Source organism: Opisthorchis viverrini, assembly GCF_000715545.1.
Source record: "Opisthorchis viverrini unplaced genomic scaffold opera_v5_221, whole genome shotgun sequence".
Taxonomy (NCBI): domain Eukaryota; kingdom Metazoa; phylum Platyhelminthes; class Trematoda; order Opisthorchiida; family Opisthorchiidae; genus Opisthorchis; species Opisthorchis viverrini.
The window spans coordinates 559,628-586,236 of record NW_008751873.1 but is presented as its reverse complement, the minus strand read 5'-3'; the positions used below and the strand labels follow the sequence as shown (position 1 = coordinate 586,236).

At 42.0% G+C, this 26,609-nt stretch overlaps 1 protein-coding gene across 1 annotated transcript; it reads right to left on the bottom strand.

Moving 5' to 3' along the window:
• Positions 1–26,240, bottom strand: T265_14565 (hypothetical protein; the record flags this gene model as incomplete). Its single annotated transcript, XM_009174211.1, has 10 exons — positions 1–333; positions 6,473–6,688; positions 9,281–9,460; positions 13,813–14,015; positions 14,730–14,896; positions 17,887–18,109; positions 18,268–18,311; positions 21,070–21,379; positions 23,325–23,492; positions 26,147–26,240. The coding sequence occupies 9 exons, from the start codon at positions 26,228–26,230 to the stop codon at positions 6,517–6,519; spliced, it is 1,551 nt and encodes a 516-aa protein (XP_009172475.1).
• Between the last annotated feature and the right edge of the window lie 369 nt (positions 26,241–26,609).

The window sequence follows — 26,609 nt, the reverse complement described above, 5'->3', positions numbered from 1 at the left end:
GTATTCGCAGTAAGTGGAACGCGTGGGCGAGATGATGCGGTCGAATTGAGCGAATAGTTGCGGGTGTGCAGTGCAGTTGTGGGTGTGGCAGTGCAGTGGCATCATTGGCCTGACATACTTCGGTTTTCGGAGAGCCCCGTTACGGGCGTCAGATTTAAGGTCATTGGGCTAGCACGTGCGATTCTTTGAGCAGTGGGATTTTTTCAGGCTGGCAAGCAAAGCGAGGTACAAGCGAGGTCCGTTTCGGGCTCCTGTGGACGTAGATCACAGACCAAGTGGGGTGTACAACAGCCAACCAGGTCGTCGGATTCGGGCATTGCCGAAGTTCAAAGTCTGGGAAAACGAGGGGATGGGATGAGAGTAGTAAAGCATTTTGCGTTTGAGGATACATCAAATGGAATCGTGGCAATAACATACATAAAATAAGTACTTAACAAATACCGCGATTAGGGCTATGTCAACAAATTTTGGGATGAACTAGGGATCGATTTCTACCAAGTATTCTTGCGACCACGGGTAGGGTTTGCTAAAATACAATACTAAATTACAAGCGATCTAGTAAAATCCGATGTAAGCACGCATAGTGTTGGTGTGGTTAAGAAAATCAGGTGTGTAATTGCTGATGGGGGTGAACTTTCGAGGTGATGGACCGGTTGTATTCGGTGTTTACTACACGAGTTGGATAGTACAGGAGAGAAAGTAAGTGTAAAAGAAATGGTCACTAGTTCCTGAAGCACCACTATCAACTTCAATTTAACAAGTGGTACTAGCGAACAAAAAGCCTTTGGGCAATAGTATTGCATGCCGGTAGCTTAGTGTTAGGAGCCCCTATATACATATGTTTCTCACTGTATATGTTGACTCCTGGGAGCAATGGGCGGTTGCGTGTTTTTTGTTCGGTTGGCTACGTGGGCTTCGGTGCGGTACAACCACAACTATGACAAGGGCAGATACGGCTCCGCGCGTCAATGTAAACCATGGGCATTACAGGGTCTCCAGGCTATTTCATTTGTGTTTTTTATGAATTTCTTTTTTTAACAGACAAGAGGCCCGTTTCTTTCGTCTTTCAGTTTTTCATCGTCTGTAGCTTAAAGCTTTGCTAGTTAAATGACGCAACCGGGACGAGTTCAGCCCAACAGCAACAAACGGAAAACAGTGATGCTCTTTTATTGATTTTATGAATTTAAGGCCATGCTCAAAGCCTCCAGCACCCGTGCTACTGGATGGAAGGCGGGTATACGAACGCACCATGGTGCAAGGCAACAGGGCGACCTTTTCTGCAGGACGTACCGACCACCACACGAAGTTTCCACCCCTCGTTCATGATACCAGGTCTGCAAGGTGGCATGCCACCAAGCAGTCATAATTGCAGCTTGTGCATTACCAAAGAACTCCAGCCACCAGATATTTTACCCGCTCAGGGGAAAGCCAGGCCAGTAAAACAGCTCAGTCACTTCAAATAAGCAAACGAAAAACGGCCGCTGGAAACGGCAGGTCGCGGGGCAAATGAAGCGGTAGCTGCAACTGTGACAGTGGGGACAGAACGAAGGTGGCCAGAGCGTATGAATCACGGCTAAAAGATGACCAAGTGTTAGTTATCGAGACTAACAGTGGCGTACCGCAATGTTATGTGCGTGTGTTGAATAGGTTGCGAGGCGTATAATCCGTTCTCATGTATGGGGAACTTCGAGTTATGCTTGTTTTATTTTGGTTTGGGTTAGGCAAGATAAAGCGCTACTCACTGAATGATGCGGATAATGTAGTCCAAGGCAGAGACCCAGCTTGAAGGAACATGACACAAGTTGCTTTGAGCAAGTCAAAGAGGTGGCAGGGTATAGTAAGGAGGTAGCTTATTTTTAATTATCGCTTGCACTATTTTTCCTCCACTAACTATGCCCTCGCCAAACTCAGAGGTGGTCTGTACCCCGGGCATAAAAGAGGTTGGGGGACAGTTAGGTATTAATTAGAGCGTCTACGGCCTCACACGTTAGGAAGTTGTCTACATGCTGGGAAAACGTGTGTCGATGTGTGACATTTCGATGTCGATCGTGGAGCTTGTTCCAGATGCGAGTGTAGTAAACCAGGAATAAGTAGTGCCGTAGGTTTGTACGAGCTTAAGGGTACACTAAAACGTTGCTGAATTTACGGAATTCACAGCGTGTATATGACTTTAAGTTTGGCCTAGCCTCCGCTATAGAAGCATTCCGGCACAACAGACGGTGTAAGATAGTTAAATTTGGCTTTAAGCATCTCAGTCATAGTGTCTCAAGGCCGACGAGTATACCGATTATACCGGTGGTAGGAGAGAGGGTTAGTCCGCTATAGAAGCATTCCGGCACAACAGACGGTGTAAGATAGTTAAATTTGGCTTTAAGCATCTCAGTCATAGTGTCTCAAGGCCGACGAGTATACCGATTATACCGGTGGTAGGAGAGAGGGTTAGTCTGTGGAGATAACTTTTTGGTGAATGAACGTCAGACGATCTCAAGTTCCAGCCTACAACTATGAGTATGAAGGAAGAGAAAGCAAGACAGAATTCTACAATTCGTCGCACTCGCAGCTTGAAAACTGCGACCTTTGTGTCTTGAAGATGGAAGGGGGGTAATATTTCAAAGGCAGAGTCTACGTACTCGGACAACCTGGAACTGGAGTTGTCGGGAAAAACGCAAGGTGCAAGAGTATCTGAGACCAAGGACTTTGCTTTCACTGGAATGAGTGATATGGTTCCCATTGATTCGGAACGTATCAACTGGGACCGAGCAGTGACAAAAAGTAATGTGGGACTTAGAAGAAGATAAGCTTAGATTGTAGGCACTTGATCAGTGAGTCAGACACTTTAAGTCTTGTTGGAGCCGACGAAAAACAGGAGTTTAATCAGAGGGAGGAAATGAGTAAGCAATATTTATGCCGTCAGCGGAAAGGTGTTTACCATGAGGTATGGCATTGAAGACGTCACTGGTATACAGCAGGAAGAGGATGGGGCCTGACACGCTCCCTTGAATGACTCCATCGATGAACGGTAGCGAGGATGATTGTTTGTCATCAATTTGTGTCCAAGTAACAAGAATAGACAGACGATAAATATGTGGTAACTGTTCGTCGGTCTCCTCGACCCTAGCAGAAGGGGTAGTTTTTTACAGGCTTCTACTCACATGTAGCCAGTGTGGCTTCATTTTAATTTTTTAATGTCTCAAAATAATTTATGTGCCACAGACATGGGCGCAATTGGTGCTTTCACTGTTGTGGCGTAGCGTAGTCACCTGAACGTCAAGCATATGTCACGAATCACCACTCGACCGTCAAATAGTTATCTTTCTTTCGACCTCATTATTAGTGAGAATTCGCTGGTCAAAATCATCAACTACTGAGCATCCTCTGGCCGTGGTGGTCATTTGGCCCTTGAAATTAGATAACTGACTTGTGCTGTGAAGCGCGTCCTCCGACTTTCGGTACCGCAAGAAGCCTAACTATAACCCATGCGGTGTCTGGTTAATACTAGAAACTTGAGGGCTACGGACAGTTCCCGAAAAGTTCTGTAAGCTCAAGGTTGGAAGCTGCAGTACTTACACCAGCCGGAGAGACTAGTTGGAACGTTTGTATCTCGGGTGGATGTAAATTGTTATCGCGAAAATGACGCTTTATTGGAGCTTCATGGCAAGGCTACGAAGGCATCAGCATACACTGTACCTCAGTACTTTGGGAAGCCAAGAAGAACTGGTAAGCTTCATTAATGGCCAAACGCACAAGAGTGGAGGCTTCTGGATAAAATCATGAACCGGCCCAGAACATTGCAACGCAACACCCCCAAAATTTCCGAACATTTGGAGTACATTTTACGTATGTTTTCACCTTTGAAAAAATGATGTTTCTTGTACCGACATTATCATATCAGGAAGCTTATTCTTCGCATTAGCCTAGCGGCAAGGAAGATTATACGAAACTTCATTCGATGCCTACCCTTCTTTATTTCACAAAGATGGCCGTATGTCGAGCGGTCCACTTTACAGACCACTACCCATTTCACGTCCTTTGAGAGCCATGGATCTTATTTCTGCTGAAAAGCAGTGAACGGGTCCTAAAAGTCACAGTCTTCTGTCACCTGTGCAGTACGAAGACACTTTCAGTCTAACGAAACCGGTAACCGGCAAACGCCTCGACGGAAGACCCTGCAGGAGAACATGAGTTCGATATTGACTGCTTAACTTGCTCTTAACTGCGTATAACATGAACTCGATTTACAAATACTGACTATATTCGGCCTATTTGTTTTTACATCGGATACCATCATGCATAACACCAGGAACATTGATATATTTGACCCTAAAAATACGCCAATATTTGTGAGTTTCTGACCAGTTGTCCATATTTTTCCGAATGGTGGACGCATTCAGACGAGTGGCTATATACTTATCAGACACTCAAACAAACTAATTGTCTGAATAAGGTAGAGAATGTTTAAAGAAAAGCTTCATACGACTGGAACTCAAAAGTTTTGCAAATCGGTTGACGTATGCATGCCACTCAACTCAAGGGTAGCAAGTGCGCTCCCTCTACGGCCAACTGCTCAATCACACCAAGGATATAAATGCCTACGTGAATGATGGGTTTGGTATCGGGCAACATGGCTACGAAGCACGGTCCATCTTCCTCACTTCTCCCGACAAATATTTTCTCCAATTTTGTACGAATTTAGCTTCGCAGTCTTCGGGGGAGAGGAAATCCGGATTGAATAGAATGCATAAACGCATCACTTATTGGTCTAGTGTACACGCATCAGTAATCGGATTCTGGTGAGTTGGGATATGTAGCAAATTCCTACAAAAATCCGAAAACCATAAACCAAAAACCAAAACTATCAGTTAACTGTCAGCTGGATATTTGAAGTTTAACTTTTGTTTTTCCGTACCATGTCTGGAGCGCGTTAGTCCACTAGGGTTGCCCACATTAAACCTTAAAATTAACAGCTAAAATAAACCTTAATAATAAGAGAATTCGCCCCCTCTATTCAGGCTTTCTATTTTTCTTTCGTATTCCGTGTAATAAGAATGTGATGTGCAAAATTACCGTTATTAAAAATGTCTGATACTAAAACACAACCGACAGACCTCTGCACAAATCAGCTGAGCGTAGCAAAGCCGCTATTTTGCATCACCGGATGCTTCTTTCTCTCAGTATATGATCGATTGGCTCGGGTGTTTCGCCGATACTCAGTCCTGAAATTTCCCAAACTTAGCCAACGCTGAGTTGCGTACCCAGCCCAGGCTGTACAAGACGCATGGTCGACAAATATGAATTTATTGTGCATAATGACTGGCTACCTTTCAAGCTTTACGATTACTTTAAATTTGGTTGAAAATATTCAGCTGAATCTCCCTTGACAGTTATGTTGTGCAATCATTTATCAACAACGAGGACCACCGTATTGCTTTAACCGTCCGTCCAGGTTATTCTTAATAGGAACCCACGTGAAGTATGTACGTTTAATTGACCTGAATGAGTGATTGTTCAACACAGTAAGGCTTTTGGACGTGAGAATAGGGGAGCTCACTTTCCCATGCACCGGTGTGCCAGATGGTTGGGAGGATAATGCATTTCAAAAGATCCTTTTCAACGACAAAAGTATATTTCAGCCTAGAGTCACGAATATCTCTGTCAGAACGGATGATCATACTCTACCCATCCGTTTCTCTTGGGCGCTCATTTGTGATTGCTTTCAGTATTCAACCATAGCCGGGTAAATAATAAGGACGAATTCGGTTTCATATACGTTCAGAGACGTGCCGACCGGGAGGTCAACAAATCTGCCAGTTTCTGAATGCATTATGCGTGATTTTTTTATGAGAAATCTATTCTGTAAGTATTCAAAAATGTGAACACGACATACTGACTCCCCACCAGAATGCAGGAAAAGACACTGGACATTTTAAGTCAAATTCTGTCAAAATCGTCAAAGTTCATTCAATACACAGGTGAAAAGTTAACTTGAAAGGACACCTAACAAAAGCCCTTCTGAGGAAAATCACTTGACCTCAGAAAATCATAGACTGGATGAAGTCCAGCTTTACAATTGGAACTCATTAAAGAGTCACAAGTGAGGAAACATGATAACAAGCCCTTATTCATAAATCCATCTGTTAGTCCCAGAATCGTTCACGTCCTGAATTTCCGTAAATTTCAGCCGTTTTGCAGTAGAATAGGACAACACGACGTCGACACATTGATAAGTTAGCGAGTTGTGAAATGACTGACAAGTGAAAACTCACTAATAGTGCTGAATTATCCCGTTGCTTCTTGGTCCGCTTAATTTGAATGGAGGCCTGCTAGTCAGACATGTCATCCATTCGAATAGTCTCTTCAGGACTGTAAAGATCTACCCAAACGAGAGTGATATAAATAATAAAACAACAAGGAAGACATTAGTAATGTGACAGATAGGGGTTGAACAGTGTTATGTAGCTAACGTGTTATACACCTCCGTCAAAAACTCTTTTAAAGACATCCTGTTTTCGGGGTTCATCAGTTGAATCGAAGATCCTTGTAGTGTTCTAGAAGACTGACGATGCTCGTGTTGTAGGTGGTATTAGTTCGTACAACTCGGGGACAGTGAGCCCGTTCGAAGTTGCCTTTGACCATTTCGTAATACTTCCCGTCACTCAGTGTCAGAGACTTCAGTCTGGAGCACTTTAGCCTTTTAAACGGAATAGGATAAAGAAGAAGGATGGATTTAATTTATTTTGGACGTTGAAATGTCGTGCAGTGGGTCAGCTGGGTGAATTTCACTCCTATTGAAATACTTTCACATCACATGATAAAAGTTTGAAAAAGATGAGTTCATTGTTATCTATGATGAATGTACTGAAACCATGATGAAGATTGTAGAGAATACTCAGGTAAACCTCAGTGCTGAGCATATTAAGCGTTTTGGCATGCAGCAACAGCGAAAATAATTCTGTTGCATGCATAACCAAGGTGTTCCAGTGATCTTGAACCGGCTGCTTGTACTCATGAATATTCTCGTGTAACATACCTGGTTACGTAGAATCGGATTACTGTAGTCCATTTAGGATTGAACTTCCCAAAATCAAACCATATGTTTGCCTTGAAGAAATTTTAGATAAAATACCACCCAACTTTAGGAGCCCCACGTGTGAAACCCCTAGGAGAAAACATTTTTGGAAGCGAAGTCTCGGGAGCTTACCTGCCGGTTAAGTCGTGCATTTGAGAACATGCTCCAGTGTGTATTTGAGATTTAACAACGTTTCCAGGAGATTCCATGTTGACGGGTGCGTAAACAGACAATACACTAGTGTGGTTTCGGCGCGGTTGCTGTGGATGAATGAGCCACTCAAAAGGGCCCAAATGTTCTTTAGATATTAGCCTAACAAGGCATTCGGACTAAGCACTACTACAAAATTCAGTGCAATACCCTTCGGAGGTTTAGCTGCATTTAGACTATCCTTAGGTACAAACGCATATAAATGTTGTAATACCATGTTCTCAGGGAGGCATGAGGAATTGCCCATTAGGTCTGACATCTATTTAATTTCAACTAAGTAAGCGGTACTTAGAGCTTGAAAGAAAAACATTGCGAGCATTCATTCCGGGTTGATAGCCCGCCAACCGAAAAGCATTGAAAAACACACCACATATACGGACCATATGGACAGCGTTCCTTGTCTTTCACTGAGCATACGATCCGGGCGGATAATCGATTATGCTGGAGTTTGGGAGATCGACCTAAATGACACGAGGAACGCTGAACTAGGTCCAGTCTAACTACCTCTACAATTAACAGGTCACAAACTCAATCGAATAACAAGATTCAACCAACATTCGGCTACTCTGGGAAAGACCACAGGGTACGAATCAGTGAGGTCAAGCTAAAGGGCCGCCTGGACTTCGAATAGTCAGAACACTAGTGAAAAATTCAGTGAGATTAGCAGCAAGATTATCCATCGGGGCAAACAATGAAGATCGTACATCACTTTGTTTCAGAAGTAGGCACATAAAGTCGCGCACACCACTACTCACGGTACAACCACCAAAGCGCAGCACTGCTCTGGTCCACAGTAACTCATCAGTGATTTTGACTTGACTGGGATCGGAAAACTCTCAAGAAAAGCTTCCATGCCCAGTGACTAGCATGATTACCAGTACATTACCGTAATTTTGTCGATAAAACACATTTACACGCAACGTTTAAGGAAGTCAATCCCCATGACCAAACATCAGTGCAGAATTTAGGTGATTTTTGCCACTTAATTTACTGCCAAGATGGTGGCTGAAATGATCGCATAACAAACGGCCTAAGTGCGTCTCAATGGAGATTTTGTCACGCAACTAGTTTGCCTATGCCCAAATTTGAGGATCATTGTACAGGTGATCTTTTCTTTCTTTTGGTTGACCAAGCAAGTCTCTAGAGCTATTCTGATCCATGATCATCTGATCACTAGCTGAACGATGCATCTTTCGGCCACTGGTCTTCGAATAGTAACATGATTAATCTGCTACCGCCTTTTACTCATAAAATACACCTCATTTAATGCACTCACTGCTGATTGGTACCTGGAGCACAATCTTGTTAGTAGAAACGATTGTGCGTCTTGTGGGATCTTGCCCATTCTGAACATGAATCACCCGAGAGATTTGTGACGCTCTCTCAGCTGATAGTTTCAAGAAAGCACGAAACAGGTGTACAGCGTTACTTGGCTTGTGTGTATAGACTGAGCTTACCCACAATATGTAAACTCTATTGAAATTACAGTATCTCTTCAGTGTCTGCGATTTAGAACTTCATTACAGTCCGCCTTGAGATGCTCTGAGTAAACGAAACTCCCGATCAGCTTAGTGAATGCAAACTATAAAGTCATTTTTTTCTTACCCAATAAGGTTTGCAGTTTTTATACCGAATAATGTGCTTCTTCAAGCCTACAGGTCCTATGCTGAAACTCCTGCTGTTCAACATTCAAAGCTAAGAAACTCAACATAAGGTTATAAGGAAACAAGAAGGTTTGCATTTTTATACCGAATAATGTGCTTCTTCAAGCCTACAGGTCCTATGCTGAAACTCCTGCTGTTCAACATTCAAAGCTAAGAAACTCAACATAAGGTTATAAGGAAACAAGCGACTGTAAAAGAAACACGAAAAACAGCATACGGGTTTAATTTGTATTCAGCCCTTGCTGTGTGTAGTTTTGGCTTTGCTTGGAGCGTTTTCAAGTTTAAAACCTTTCTTACACGAAGCATCAAATAAAACCTCTACTTGTTGCCATTTACTGACCTTATTCGATCTATGAATTTCCGGCTCTTGTCACTGAATCTGATTGTGTCCGGGTCCCACTGAATTTCCAACGCTTCCAAATTGGGGCAATGGGCAGCAAAACTTTCGAGGATTTTGTCGATATGAACCCGTGTGTTGTACTTGAAAAACCAGCCGTGCGCGGCACCCAGAACACATATCCTTAAACGAGACCAATCAGAATAGCTTGTGAGCAGCTTGAAATAGGTCACAGAATATGAAGGCATCGAGCAAGTCAGAAAAACGGGTGCCCGTGACTTAGGGTGTGCAAGCATGAGGGCAACGTTTTACAAAAGAATTCTCATTTTTCTGTTTCTGATTTGACCATCATCGTTCCATCAAGTATTATTTCAGTTGGTTTTGCTTAGTAAAATATTCAAAGACGTCATCTTCAGACGCTATACGCTGTATGACTTTTCAGATTCACTAGGTCTCTGGGCAGCAAACCTTACAATATAATCTTGACCGATTTTATTACTTTCTTCTACAAGAGTTTGACGCTTACAGCCAGATGATAATTCAATTAAGCAGCTTAATGACTTAAGAACAGTTCAATGAACCACCAGATTTGTGAATGGTCTGCAATAACCGGTGGACATGGAAGGCGAGTATTCCCGGACAACGATTTACAGGGTAACAAAAGCCGAGCTCGTCCTTGTGAAGCCCAAATTCCTTATTAAGGTTAAGGTTAATCAGCTGGGTTTACCAGTATAAGCCGCGATTATGAAATGATAATTCAAAGACAATCTACTGAGTGAACAACGGTACGATTTCAAGTCTCTGGCTCACGAAAATCTATAATGCAAACCAGCTAGTAAACATGCGGACGGTAGAAGATTTTCAGTAGGCTGTTTTTCGCTCAGCAAGACGTCACCGGGAATATGGAACGCAGCTTAAAGACCTTAGTATTCCAACTGTAAGAGCATTCTTCCGGAAACAAGGTCCTGGTTACGACGATAACTATGCTTCTGACCAGAAAGATCTTTCTCTCCCTATGATAAAACTCGTTAAAAGGACAAAATTTTGTGCAGAAAGGAACTCTGACGTCTACTGTAAGGTGATTTTAAACAAAAAAAATGCCACTGTCTACAGAAAGGCGATATTTCCACATTTTTAAGCTACCGGAGACTCAAGTTCTTGCATTATTAATTATGAGGTGACATCAACCATACTGATTTTGTAGCCTTTTGGGTTGACATATGTCGGCTGTGCCTAGCTTGCACATTGAGACGTGGATTTTAAAGAAGCCTATAACGCAGACACCCTTTGAGCTGTAAAATTCCCTGGCTTTGGGAATTTGAAACTGCCAAACGATGTAGGTAGTACTAAATAGTCGCAGAGATGAGGTGCACTGGCCACACAGTCACATTGAGCACAGTTTTCTCCACTCACTTTATTTGTACAAAAAAAACAAGTACCATGGATAACTATTTAAAGGTTTGTTCATAACTGGACGCAATACCAAATGGGACTACACTACTGGAATTAGTAACATTCAGTTAAGTAACTTGATATGACGTAATCGGAATTGGGAGAGTTCTGCGCGATAGTTCATGCATGAGCTGACTAGTGTTTAAATCACTACGCAGAATGGCTATTCCCAGATAAGATAGGGGAGTGTTTCAGGAGAGCGTTAAAATGGCAAATACTATTTGTTTATTCCCAAACCTACTGAGTATTATGGTACACTTCACAATGAATTGATTTTTGCATTGTACTCTTTAAAAAAGACATGAATTCGATAGCATAAGTTCATTCATTAGTGATAAGTGAGCAAGCGTCCAAGTGGGCACACGGAGGTTGTTAATTATTCTTTTATTTTCAGGAGGCTCGATATTGAAGAATATATGCAACTAATCTGCAAGTGTGCTTTTACGCAGTAAAGTTTTATGTAGGCCAACTTCATAATTGAAATAGGTGTTCTTAGGAACTGGTAACCACTGATTGAGCATCAATTTCCAGTTCCTATGGGACTCAAAATGTCGAAACTTTGCGTCATCTCAAACCACCCATAGTCATTCTACCCATGTTTTACGACCATCCATCGTTTTTTCTCTTATTCTATCCAATATTCCGTTGGTAGGCTACATTATTTCTAAAAGAAGTTGTCCGATATGACCAACAGTTGATATTAGTAACCCATTGCGCTATGCCATTGCTATCTGAGTGTAACTTCTGCAGTCTCCTGGACACGTCTGTATCGGACCAAACTATGCATGTCAATTACAGAAGTATGTGCTGATTAGAGGTTGTATACCTGTTGACCAGAATGCTTACAATTGATTATATATTGGCTTCCCTATTACACTTGATGAACTCATCTATTTTTACATGCAGTTCTATCACCCACCACCAAAGGGGACTCTCCTACTGGTTGAAAGTTGTCTGATATTTTCTAAGCCAAACTGAACACACTGTGTCATAAACATCTATTGGACAACCGCCCTTTTATAAACATCCCAATGTCACCATTTTTTTGGTGTACGAATCTGACATGAAGTTTTCGTCGTGTCTTCTACTTCCATCCACATTGCACTCAGCTTCACTGGAAACGGCGAAACGGGAACTGTTACAGCTGCTGAATGTGGCACAGATGAGGAGTCAACACGAATCATCTAAAAGAGGTGTATGCTAGAGATTTACATCATCTGGCCAGCGCACCTAATTCCGCAGCATTGCGGACATGAAATGTAAGAGAAACTCAAACTATCCGACATGTAAGCCCCATAGAATCTGCATCAGTGGTTGTACCAATGCCGAACTTTAGCTTATTTATGAATTCCTGATGAAGATAAGATATTCAAAGCAGGCTATAAGTAGCCAACTCAAACAATAGACAAGCAAAAAACACGAAAGCTCATCAGTAGACAGAAAGTCCATCTACGTTTTTTCTCCGTGAATAACGAACATGGCCTTCGAAATGGTGGCTCCTCACCTGACCTCTGCCTTGGAAACGGCGTTCAACGTGGTCCCTTGAAGGTCACATTTCAGCAGCGGCCCACCACTTAACACCAAAATTAGGGATAGATTATCGGTCTGTGAATAAACAAATAATCAGTTGACGGTGTTCAGCATGTTATGTAGACCCAAATACTCGGCGCCCATCAGAGACAATTCTTGAACACACGCTCGGCTACTTGGCCAGGAGCGTTACGGCAGCGAAGCATCGGTGATGAACACTGATGTTATGCTCTCAATGATGATGATGACCAGGTACGTGACAGGGGGGATTGCTGCTCTTCTGACTGATAATGACCACCAAAGAAATCTGGAGAAATCTTCCTAAGGTCGTGCACCAAAAAGCACACCAAACAGTCCAGGAACTTACTACTGAGTTACTTGACCACACCCTGTGTCATCAGAAGGACTTATGAAGGCCCTGAGACTGTCTGTCCCCACAAGTCACAGCCTCAGAAAACAAACGAAGCAAATGATATCCTTGTTTCAGACCTATTTTAAGCCTCTTCACTGCTTTTTAATTACATTCCATATTCTATAGGTCTAGTTGTCAAAATAGATGCCATCAAAACCGTATGTACGCAGATCTTCGTATACTGATGTATATGACGTATATCTAGGTGCTTCTTTTCGTCGGAAAATTACAGCCACCGCCTCAATGTATGCTTGTACTACTGTTAGTTTTTGTCGTGGCGATGAGTGAGTGTCTCTATTGGGAGCATTAACTCTGCCTGTAATCGAGCGTGGACAGTCAAGGAGAATGTCAGCCAGGCCCAATAGACCAAGGTCACTTCACTCAGGTGTATCCCAGGTAACAGGACGTGTCAAATATCAACCCACTCTCTATGTGATTCCCTGTTGACCCGTTTCTTTGTGTCTGGAAGTAGGAAATTTCGCACACATTGAGCGTTTGCGGCGATTTCCTAATACTTTGAAACAATTTTTATCTATCAGGTTCCAAGAGACCTATTCATGTGTCTACTTTTTGCACGGTTATTTTGATCCGGTAGCAAATGGGTCTAGGTCGGCGAGATATGTTGACCATGAGACGTGTGTTTAGGGCAGCACAGCTGGTTTCAGTCCAGTAAGAAAGGCTTAGTAAAAGGCGGTTTTACGCTATAAAATCGACTGATGGCTGCTATTGTAATCTATGAATTATCAATTTTATAGCACATTGAATCTAGTAATAGCCCACCGCCCATAAGTTTGCTGGGGACTCTTCGAACGCCCGCTACCAGTTTTGCCCATCTTAGATCATCAGGTAGGCGCAGTCCTACCTACCATAAGCCGCATGTTCTACTAAGTGAACCTATATTTGATGGAATTCGCCACGTTCTCTGATTTGTTTACTGATTTGGTTTTGATGGGAGACTCAAATGAATCAAGCAGAATCACTCGTTTACAATGGGCTGCTTCAACTCACTGTCTCAGTTGGTACTATATTCGAGGTATCGCAGTACACTGTCTAAACTTAAAGTTAAAGTAATTCATCATAAAAGTGGAATTCAGCTGGATTCAGTAGGACAAGAGAAACGATGTAAAGTGATTAACCTTACTTGACTGAACGCAACGAAGAAATCACATTTGTCCAAAAGTATTCAGCCAAAGATGCTTTCCCGTGAAGCATCAAACCTTCCAAATTGTTCCCGTAAGTTTTCAGAAAGTTTGTAATGGACTGCTCGCCTAATGAAGGGGTAAAACTAAGATCGATCGCCCTGAGTTTGTGGAATTTGCCAGCTTCACAAAGATGATTCAAAAGCTGAAAAAGATAGGAAGGTGGAACGTGAAGTATTAAGCATTTGGTGTGCCTACAATTCTATGATTGATTCTTGGGATGATTTATTTCGGAACTGAACGATCTTTTTGAAGTATGATTTTCAAAATCAGCAAGAGCTGTCTCGGACGAAAAATCCGGGATGATAGCCTCATTATGCGTTTACCTTTTTCTTCTAATTTTGCAGTCCTGACATTGTTCCATTTCGCTATACATACACCTGTAACCACGTATTCAGTCGTTCGATGAAAGGAGTTGAGCCGTCTGTTTGACGACACTATTTCGGGATTCAAATTATTCGACGCTTGCATCCCATACCAACTAAAGAAAACTCAGTAGTGTGTGGATTTACTCATAAAAAGTGACGAATTTCAAAATGAATGCTAATCACTACCAAGCCGACCGTCCTAAACAAGACACCATGAGCCGAATCGACTCTAGGCCGTTATACCCTCAAAAGTGCACGGACCAAGCAATAAAACTTCCCGAAACTACGTTGTTAATCTCATTACGACGGATATGATGCGTTGAGTGTATACAGAGTGATCGTTGAAATCTGATAGAAGTGCCTGTTGTCCTCGCCTATGGGTATGTAGGGTGAAAGCTAACGTCTATGTAGAGTCTATATGTTTGAACTGTAAGTAAGCATAATGATACGTGTTTTTAAATAGCTAGTTATGACTCAGTGCCCGTTCTTACCTTATCGTTGAAGAAATCGCTATGTCCCACTGCAAGATAGGTGAAGTACGGAATACGGGGAATGAAGTTCTCCAAGCATTCAGCTGACAGCTCAGTGGATGTGATATCCAGTTCACATATTTTAGATTTTTCCCAAGGTGCAGCCATCATGTACTCATCCTTGAGACCTGGAACAGGATGAAAAAATGAACCGTCATTATTAACCATGAAAACTTAGTTTACATCACCGAGTTTATCATTTCACAGCTGAGAGTTACAGGTTGCCTTCTTGTAAGGCAGCGCAAGCTACAGTTGCTCAATGAAAAGGTTGTAAATCCATCTTGCTTTTGAAGATAAATCCTGGTTGTCCACGGGATTTTGCTCGTAATATGACTGATAGTTACTCCCCGTCCAAGACAACAAACTGGTAATGCGTGGGTTGGGATTCGTAATAGACAGCAATGGGTGAACCACTGATTATAATTAAGCAATCCTTGGCAAACAACCCATGCTTTTCGGACTAAAGAAGACTAACGTGGTCTACAAACTTGAATGCAACGACTGCGACAAACATTATGTTGGCCAAACGGGAAGAAAACTTGCTACGAGAATACACGAACACAAGCTTGCCAGTAGAAGACATGATCCAATGCCACTCGTCTCAATCCATGAAGACGGAGAAGGATACACGATCGATTGGGACAATTTTCAAATACTCGCTCAAGCAAGAACAAAACGGGAGCGAGAATTTGCCGAGGCGTGGTACTCCACACAAAAATCGATCAATAAACACATCGACATTGATCTATCAGCGGTTACGAGCGAAAGAACCACACGGTCACGATGCTCGGAGCTAAGAAACCTAACAGCAACCAACGGACTAATTGGGTCAAAGGAAGACAATCACCAAAAAACAGAAGGCCAATCAAATGAGCAAAACCCACCCCACAAAGCAAGAAGGAAACGACCGAATCGCAGCATGACAACCACATACAGAACTGCCGAATTGAATGCACCCAACGAACCAACCAGACACAGGAGATTGAAACCACGTGAGATTCACCGAAGACCAATCAAACTAAACGACGACCGTTTCAAGAACTACCAGATACTGTTTAGAAGCTATATAATCACAGGCAGAAGAGGAGGAATTCACCCACTCAATCCTGCACTGACGATGTCACCTCGATTGGTGATGAAACGTTTGCAATCCAACTGCCAAGCTCGGCTAACAGACCAACAACCAGATACAGGTCCGTTCCGTTTTTCCACTGTCCTCTAGGGAAGTCACGGTAGTTTCTCTGTTGTTCCAGATATTGCTTGCATATTGCTTGGATATTGCCTTGATGCAGATATTATGGTGAACGTTGAGGTATGCGGTCTTTTAGTGTTATCTTTCTCTCTTGCGTTGTAATCCTCCGCTCATCAATGTAGAGAAGGAGATATAATGATATTAGGCTATAATTGTATTATTTTTCCTCATTGAATTGAATTTCTCGTGTAATTTGATGATTATTTGGCGGAGCTAGTTTTTGAGTCTTCATCTGAAGGCCCAAATCCTTCCATTTTTTGCGTTCGGTGTCCGCGAGAAGCCTGAATCCGGTGTATTAATCTCCGCGAATTTCAAAGGATCTAATCAGGAATAAGTGACAAATCATGGGATCCTTCCTAGCCCGAGATCCCTCAGGATAAAATTCGATTATGCAAAAATTCAGCGACATTGCTGACAGAGTCATGGTAAATAATTGCACACAGTTTTCTATAGAGGAGAATGTCGGTAGCTCAGGTAGCGCAGATGGTCGTTGGCTTGTTCGCTGAGCTGGGCAATTTGGTTGCAAACGTTTCATCACCAATCGAGGTGACATCATCAGTGCGTAATTTTGCGTAGCGGTGGGTTAGTGGTTGGTACAGACAATTACGCACCGATGATGTCACCTCGATTGGTGATGAAACGTTTGCAACCAAATTGCCCAGCTCAGTGAACAAGCCAACGACCAATTGTAAACAGCTTACAGCCATGGAACAAGTCCGTTACTTCATGTTTATCGATGTTTATGATTGTATGTTTCGTTAAATGTTGTATTATGTTGTTTAACCTATCAAAGGTGTTTTTTAGTGTTGCAGCCAGGATTCCTGACTCTATACGCGCAATATAGGCCGCTTTGCGCTTTATTTATCTTTTGGAACAGAAAAACGACATTATACATTTTCACCTTCCGTTTTTCCGGATTACAAAGGCTATATAGCTGCACCTTGGTGGTTCGCTGACATGGTCTCTCGCAATCACAACTAAGATCGGAAAGCAATCCACATCCTGTAGTGAACCCGTGTGTAGACTTTCCAATTATCAACGTAAAATGGAGTTACCTACAGATCAAAAGATTTAGATATTTCAGAGCGAGGACATTCAGTGCAATTTCTGGTACGTTAGAATGAATAGAACACAACAGCTATAGCCTTAAAGACAAATGCATCACAAATCACTCTCACTCACAGTCACGTAGTACCGAGTTCGGGAATAGTCAAATACGTTAAATATTAACGGTTCACTTGTTTCTCCACAGGAAGTTTTCTAATTGGGTTGAGATTGTCGAGCGGCTATTGTAATGATATGGCATGAAGTAGTCCACACTTAATGTCTCGAATACATTTGGATATTACTGAATATCCAAATAATGCATTTAGCAATGACCATGTAGGTCATTTCTGAAAAACCAAAGGCACTCATAGCAACCATCATCATTCCAATCCATAGGCTACTCGTGCTACCTCTTATTTTATAATTTCTCAAATCTCATATGGTACGCATTTCCAATCTAAAAAGAATCAGCAGATGAAACAAAAGTGTAACGGAAAGCCGTATTACAGAACCGCATAAAAACGGAACCAGCCGATGGCAAATGAAATATCCTGCCAATAGCTAGACAATGTTTTCTATAGAGGAAAATGTTGGTAGCTCAGTTATCGTGGATGGTGGTCGTTGGCTTGTTCGCTGAGCTGGGCAATTTGATTGCAAACGTTTCATCACCAATCGAGGTGACATCATCGACCACCAGTTAGACAATGTATTCCACAATATCTTTCAACGCAATAGGGAAGCAGCCATTTGTGCTTGTGAAAGAGCAATGGTACTAAATTATTTCCATGGAGTCTGCGTTTCTGACATAGTGTAACTCACCGCAATGTTCCAGAAGGAGGGTCTTTACTTTGGTGCAGTTAGCAATTAATAGGGAAAACGATGAACCTTTGACGTTCAGACAGAAGTTGAGCGCGACACATTCCAGGTGGATGCAGTTTGTAGCTAGGAGCTCTACGTGACTGTCCTCAATAAAGTTAATCCCATACAGGTTGATCACACGCAGATTGGGTGTATGCGCTTTGATTTTGCTGATGTTTATCACCTGTGGGCGAAAAACGATGATGATAGTTATGTGGCGTCCTTTACCTTTTATTCTTATAAGGTAATCTAATGGATGGTAAACGTGGCTTTTTCACGTGAACCAATATTACCAAAAAAATTCAAGATTCTTGACAAAACAGGAGCTTGAAAAAATCTTACCTCATAGATTTCTTCTTCCTCCTCTGTGGCTTGTTCAAAAGTACCTAGATTAAAATAATGGTATAAGTGAGAGCCTTTTGCACCTTAATCATCTTACATAAGCTAACTGGTGTATTTCTGTAAAATAAGGAGTCACCAATCCCATGGAGCATTGTCTTGGTGTGACACTGATCAGAGTTACTTATTGGTTACGAACTGGCGTGCCTTAGTCCAACAAAGCTTTTGCCAATTATTGCTCGCTTTGAGCACTACCAGAGAGAAATTAAGTTGGCCAAATTATCGGTACAGCGACGCAAACTTGTGTACGCTTCAAGCTGACCAAAATATCCTCAGTTACTTTTACCTTTCCACAGGGAAGGAAATTCGTTTGGACTCATCTTTTGCAAAGAATGCGTCTGAATTCTTCGCGAAGACTTTAAAGATCGGATTGGCAAGATGACTTATGTTCCTCCGCGAAAACACAGACATTCGGAGAGATGTCCGTCTGGCAGTCCCAGAGTAATTATTGGCTGAAGGTGTGACAGGCACAATTTCCTCAAAATTTAGCTTGAACGTTTGAAGTAGTGTAATGGACCCTCCTTTGAAAATGTTACACACTACTGGTTCACACTAAACACCACCGCTTTGTTTAGATTTGCATTCTAGACAGTATTCCTTGCTCGGGTTCAACAATGACCCCTGCAACCACAAAAAATCTCATTCTACCTCGGTCGTCTCGAGCTGTAGTCTATAGGTGCGGCTTCCCTGCTACATTTGACAGGGCCGGTAAAAGTGAACAGACTAACAATGACTCCTTCACAGGTTGTTGATGAGATGGCCAAACTTGGCAGTTGACTTGCAAATTTTTCATCACCCTACGAGGGATCATAACCAGTGGGCAGTCAGATGGATACTCGTTTCTGCCTGTGTGACTTCATATGGCATTTGAAGGTTATTTGTTAGTTCTGAAAGTGTTTGGCTTTGCATGAATTCAATTGCCTGTTGGTTTTCTTTGTTGCGTTATATTATGCACTCATTCTTAGTAGCCTCTTCCCCCATTTGATTGACTCCTTCCAGATTTGGATTGCGTTGTGGTCCGATTTCCCTGAGATTAATTAGCTGGTTCTACCAGCTTATTCTCTTCGTTGTACTGGCTGACATCTTTGTGTCCTCCAATTGATTTGGTACTGACTGGATGCCTCCACCAATCACATTTATGTTTTTTTCGTGTCGTTCTTTCTCACCTTTTTTTACGAGTTGCCCGTGTGTTTGCTTCTGCAGCTCCGTGGTTTTGGCGTTCTTTTGTAGTAGTTGGGAAACAGGGTCGCCTTCGACATACTTGGTAACAGCTTTTTCGGGGGAGTACCACACTTCCATAAATTCATGTTCTTCCTTCGTTCTTGTCTGAACCCATATTCAAACGCGGCTCCAGTCAAACTGATTTCCTTCCTGATCCTTTTTCTCGGAGATGAAAGAAAATTGATTGTGCTTTTTGTAGCAAGTTAGTGTTAATATATTCTGGTGGAAAACTTTCTTCCCGCTAGTTTTATACACTAGTTGTCACACTTGTTGCACTGAATCCTTCTAGGAGCCAACGGTCCCATCACTATTTGTTTATCTCGCGTGGCGCACCAATTAAGATTCAGATTACCCCTACACGGCGACACTTTGTATTCCTTTCTTTAAACGAAGCATCAAGCGCCAGAATGTGAATGTTGCTCCTGACAAACCAAACGCCACCAATCGGAAGCATGCTTGTTTGGCTGGATGCCTGCTGATAGTTGCTTTCGGCCGGGTGCACGAAGCAGTTCAGCGAGCAGGAGGTTGATCATTGTCCGCTTATTTTATTCCCTTGCGCCTTAACAATCGCGATTCTGACTTCAAGAGAAGTAACTCATATAATCTCCAATGAGAAGACAAACGAAGACACTTCTTAATCACAGGTTTGACAGGGTGCCTGTTTCCCAACATCGGCGTCACTAAATTTTAAAGAGCCTTTTTTGTACTGTATCCACTGGGATATCCACGAAGAGTTATTACAAATAGCCGAATTTTTATAATGTAGGCGACTATAAACACTTTTAGGGATTTCGTCGGAATTCAGGCAGAGACTGGCTTTGCTTACACGACGAAATCCTCATTTAGAATTTTCGTATCCTTCCATACACTCAAAAAAGCAAGAGAAAGGGAAAACACTCCACAAAAAGGGAGACCGTTTGAACTTGCAAGTCGTAATTTTGATGATCACGGGACTATTTGATGTTAATTCCGTAAATGAAGGATGAGTGGCGCCCTATCCTAATCACGAGTCAAACATGGTGTCGATTGGTCGCCTGCGTCCGGGCAGTTAACTGTTCAAATCACTAGTGAAAAGATCGCGGGTTCAAAATCTCTGGAGTTTATCAAGACAAGTTCTGCTGATTGTTTCTAATCAGCGGGAAACAGCTGTGAAGTGCTTCTCGGATTTCAGGTTAGTATGGATCCGTTTACACGGCTACATTCATTTTGCGTGTAGTGGGATAAAAGATTTTTTGTCAGTGCTAGGTATATAATGGTAAACCAGACGGAGCAACCGCTTAGGGACTCTTTAGTCATTTTTGGTGGCCAATGTTTTCAGCAGCGTTAGGTCTGCTCAAAAATGTTGAAAATCAGCGGGCAAAAATGCTTCTTTTTGGCCCAGTACGGATTATGTTCCACATCATATCAAATACCATTATTCCAAGAGGTCTAAACGTGTATCAAGTCAGCCTAATAACCACCAAAGATTAAAGTAAATTCATGTCTGTAAGTTATTTTAAAACTAACATATCATCTTAAACTTACCAATTAAGTGCAACACCTCCAAGGACGAAAGACAGGAATAAATCTTCCTCATCAACCCTTCCATAAAGATGACATCACTAAGGCATATGCATAACCAGCGGAGAGAAGTTGGGAACGCCGCGAGTTCATTAAAATCGTGCAGCTGCATAGCGTTGCTAAAGTCCAAAGTCAAATTTCGCAGAACAGGACACCGGTTGCCAAGTTCCTCGAGAACTGGCACGGTGATCAGATCGCTTGATAGATCAATATGTCGCAAACCAGCTCCTGAGCGGTGATGGATGAGATTGAGTAGATCGTCAACAGAGCGCACCTACGATAAAACAGGCGGATAAGGAATAATGAATGTACTTTTGAAAATGTGAGCATTCCGGCTAAAGTGAGCCAAGAGACAGTTTTCCTAAAAAATACGCGGGGGAAGTGCAACAAAGAGGGGGCGGTCCACAGTGGGATGGAGATCTTTGCATGAATATTTATTCTTCTATTTATAAGACGCAATGTGTTGCTCTAATTAGAAATTCGAGTTCCACGGAGAAACTGGGGGATAAAAGCCATCTCAACATAAGAATCACCTTATGAATTCGGCTACATGCGTTTTGTTGCTGTGTTAACAGATAGAAGCTGATGCCTCCAACAGGAATCACTTCCAAATGCTAGTGCGTCTAAAAACCGAATCAGCTGTATTCCATCACGAGTCTATTGACATTGTTCACCTGACGCTCGACATAATTGCTTTGACCGTACAATGTTCTACTCACACCTGTAGCCAGTGGAATGCTTGTCATTGAAAGCACGATACCAGTCCGTTTATTAACTTATTATGCTGCGTTCGCTCTGAAGATGTCACTACATACGGAATGATTCTATGCATATCTCCCCTCGTCATACACAATCTATATTCCTCTATATTGCACATGATTCATTCTCTTTATAACATGCTAAGCTGAATCGCAACTCACGATGATTACGACGAAATGTTCTGCGGACTTGACCAAAATCGTTTTAGGCATCATCCAAACCGATCTGATACATGCTCCTAATCATTTGTAAACTTAGCAGAACGCAGTACGAAATGAGAAAAAGACCACAGCTGAGACATTTCAATGTCACCAATCTTATTCAAGTTATGGTCTGTGCCTTACATTCGCCTCCCTAGTTTCACTGCAGAATTGCTGGAAAGGTGTCATAGTTTATCATATTTACTTATCGGACTCGATGAGTCGTTGCTGTAATAAATCACAACTTCTATGAGTCTATTTGTCCACAAGAAAAAGGTGCACAGTCATGAAGAACCATTCCATAGTGTATTTATTTCAATTAGGAAACATTTGGTGAAGGTGTGTTAATATAGGATGTGAACGTTGACATTCTTTTGCTCAACACAAAACGTCCGTCAACCTCATTCAAACGTATAGAGTATGTGAATTCAGTTTCTATCCTTAGTTTAGATTATGCGTTTTGCCCTTGTTTGGCTGAATCGGTTCGCTCAGAGCATCGGAGATGAGGAAACACAATTCACATCTACAGGTCAGACGACTCAGAGGTATGATAGTTCTGAAAAAAGTCAGTGCGTATTCTTTCGACGTGTGCTGATTAAAGTTTGTTTCCATCAACTGGAAACCCACTTTGGGAAGCATGGATCATTCCACATTACCAAGCGTACACAGGTAGCAAAGTACATGACCGCGGGTTTGAAGGGGTGATTAGTTTAACGGGGAACTAAGAAGCTATTGTCGGAGTGTTAAACGGACAATTATAAAACGTGTTACCAAATACTCCAAATTTTTGGGGTGAATTACGCAAGTACGCAACTGAGAACTCCTTATTTACCAAATTTTGCCGCACTCAGTTTTCTTGACATTACATCAAAGCATATTTTTTTTATAAATTTAAATGTTGTAGTTCATTCTTCTCATCAGGTACGGTGCAATATTATTGGAGTCACATTTGTAGTGCTATGGTACGAATGTATGCTACCTTCCTGTCGTTACTTTGGAATTCGCTCCTTAAATGGACTGGCCAGGAATGATGAATGCGACATTTCTTCATTCTGGCCTGTGGTTTCTACTTCTCTTTACCAGACTTCAGAACAAATGGTCCCCATTATTCATGCAATAAAGACCCCGTTTTGAGGATAAAAATTGGAAATATTTCAGCCGAGGTTGCTTTCATTTGTTTTCAGTCTGTAATGGACAAACTCGACCGACATATGCCCAGGTTTGTTATTCAGTTTAGCGTTGCGATACGAGTGAACTCACATACAATCCTCCGTATTCAGGTCTCATGTTGAGTGATTGCCATAGGGATGGATCATATGCAAATCTTCGCCACTGCTTGCAAACACGAGCAATATTGCATAGCTCTGATTGATTCAAATACGAAAGGATCTGGAGCATCAGCTTGTCTGGTAGGCGAGTGATCAAAAACTAAAGTAAGAGGTGAATAAAAATAACCGTTAGTGGGTGGATTACAGTCTTTTTCATAAAAATAGTACTAAGATCAAGTGGTGCCAAGGCATTAAAATTCTGACAATTTGTTGGATTCTTTGGATCAACTGCCTGTCATCCGTTGCCTTATTTCACACCGGTACTCGCAAACTTGGTCGAAATGTATGTTAATAATGAATCAAGCACGCATAAAGTGATTTTGTTTGAAGACAGGACAGAACATGCTTTCGAGCGATTGAAGTGATATATTATCCATTCCAGAGGATCGATTGTGACAGTCACGACTTTGAAACCGCCTGGTTCATGTCGAGGAATATGATTAGTTCGGGCACACCGGCCAGTTGTTGTTATGTCGACCGGTTTCGGCAATTGATTTCTCCGTCAATAAGGAGGAGGTTATCAGTGTGCTATTGAGTAGGCATTTTCCTTCTTCTGTTTAGAAACTACACACACATACTAACTTATGACGTCAGCTTGATTACTGCCGAAGCGTCTGCAATGCAGTAACTAATCTCGGCGAACATACCAAAATCAAACGCTTGGTCCAGAAACAATTTACACAGCACTGTACAGCATCATTCACACAGCAACCTTGGCGAAGAATAAGGTCATTTCGTTCACGCATATGATGGTTCTTTTGGGTGACATTTGGGTAGAATAGTTTTCCTATGATGCTTCCTCCCAGTACACTATGTAACGCAACCAATCGATGCTAATAAAAAACACGAAATGTCTGAACGTGACAAGATGAATCTGATCGCATTACGCTTATATCATCTGGGTTCCCTGGGTCATGCTGGAAACATTGCTCCCTTCACTACTAAAAGTGTAAAGCAAGCCAGCCACCCGGAGAGAGACAGGCGAAGACAGAAAAAAATTAGAGGAATTGAACCGGGTCACGTCTTTCAGGAACTCCAAGTCCACAGTTAGTAGCTTTCCCATGCACATCTGGTTCACATATTCGGCTGCGTAAGGAATTTTAAGAATCATTTGTTGAATTGCCATGGGGAAGCACAGTTTTATTTAAGCGCAGTTTTTCAGCTTAGTTTGAGTTAATTGAACTGAACAGTTTAGATTTGCAGGGACCAGTGTTTCAAAGCAGCAGTTTCAAAACTATTTACCTACCAAAGACACCAAGGGCAAAAATAAAACTTTAGTTTTAAGACTTACGTCATCACATAACGTCGATGCCTTTTATGCCTCAGAGTTCCTTAAAGTGGCCAGTAAAGTGAAAATGTTCAGATTGTATTAGTCATTGGTAATTTACTTCAGTGAATATGAAGCCAACCAAATAATGGTATCCCCTATGTGCCTCTATGCCACTATGAATATGTTACATGATGTTTCGAAGTTCTCAGGCCTAGGCTTGAGCATCCGAGGAATCGATGCTGGGTTAAAATAATGGTCCGCCCGACCAGCAAGCCGATGCGTCTACCAGTACGCTGCATGTACCTCAAAGCTCGTCAAAGTTTGCGACTTGCTCACTTATTTATAACAAACCCTTCTCGGTCTAGCCAAACTCACTTCCTATAGGACTTAAATCGTTTTTTTTCAGGAAAGAGCTCAGTGTGCAGCGCTCTTGAGACTTACATGCACTACATTGTTCGGTTAGAAAGAGATGCTTTGAATGCACGCACATTCTATTCCACAAAGTAAAGTGCCATTGGCCCGAAAAATGACGGTATTAGTGACAGCGTCAACGATCATAATAGGTACACGGGAAAGTCTATTTGGAAAACTGCTCAGTCTATTTTCTCTATCCGGCATGCCACGATTTCTTTACCTCCTCAACTGCGGTTCTCAAAGTATTTAGCTGTGTACTCTACTGAGTGTAGTTTTGGGTTTACTGAAGGCAGACGGTGTTGTTGAGTTTTAACGTTATTCTTTACCAACATAAAAAACTCGGGTGTGGAAATTTTTAGGTCAGTTTGTTAGAATAAGGCCTTTGTGGTGGCTTCTTAGATCAAGAAAGGCGCACATATATGTTGCAATGTAAACGATGCACTCTGTATTCCTAGATGGAAACAGTCTCTTTACAGATAGGCCTTAAAAGTTTAGTATAATCCTAAACCAGGCCACTGAGTTCGAATCTTTCGCGTTACACAACCTCATGTTTAAACAACCTTGCCTGAATGGGCGGCGGAAAATTTCAACAGTTTTGACCATCGGTGGCTTCAATGACTAAACTACTCGATTAAAAAATATCACGATTAAGATGTTCTGTCAGTTTTGGACAGGGGTGTTGATGATTTCTACAATATTCCGGCATTCATGTTTCGCTCAACTTTATTGCTCAGTTCGCTGAACGATGGATCCCATAAACGTTGCACAGTAGCATAAACTATGACTTTCGCAATTTGGTGAAGGGCGCTACAAGTTTTCTGAGAAGATATGTTGTTCATTTTTTATGGACTCTTTAGGTGGTAAGCTTTGGCGTCAATTTTTGCTCACATATTAGATCAGTTGTTTAAAATATATGAAGGGGCACACTGCTACCTAACCTAACTACTTTCAACTACAATAACCTTTAGATATATCAAGAAGCAATGCAGTGGCCGCGCTATAACACCCTTTTTAAACATCGATTAGTAGGTTAAGCAAGAAGCTTTTAAAAAATTAAGATCAGAACTCACATCCACGTTAAAGACCGAAGTTCTGCGCATGACGGACGTCCGCCTCATATCTCTAACCACATCCATGATTGATTTGGCTGCCATTTTGTTTTTTTATTTTATCCAAAGCCACACTGAATATAATAAATCAAACCGCAAAGTTGCAGCCTCTAGAGTAATCCGGTGAAAAATCCACCGACTATCTTTTGATAAACAGTTACACTTTGTGGTCTTGGCATGATTGGTCAGTTAGTGCTGCGTGTTTAACGCTGGCCAAGTTAGCGGCACAATGTACGCTGATCGATTAGTGAAGATAGGCTACCATTTGCCTGAATGTGGACTGTGACGAAAGATCGATAGGACAGCGTTTGTGCTGTGGACAGATTGGAAAAGTTAAGTGGGCGTTGCTTGACATTTACGCAATGCATTTACTGGCAGATGCATTCTGCATATATTGTTGTGGTTTAACGCAAAACTTTATAGC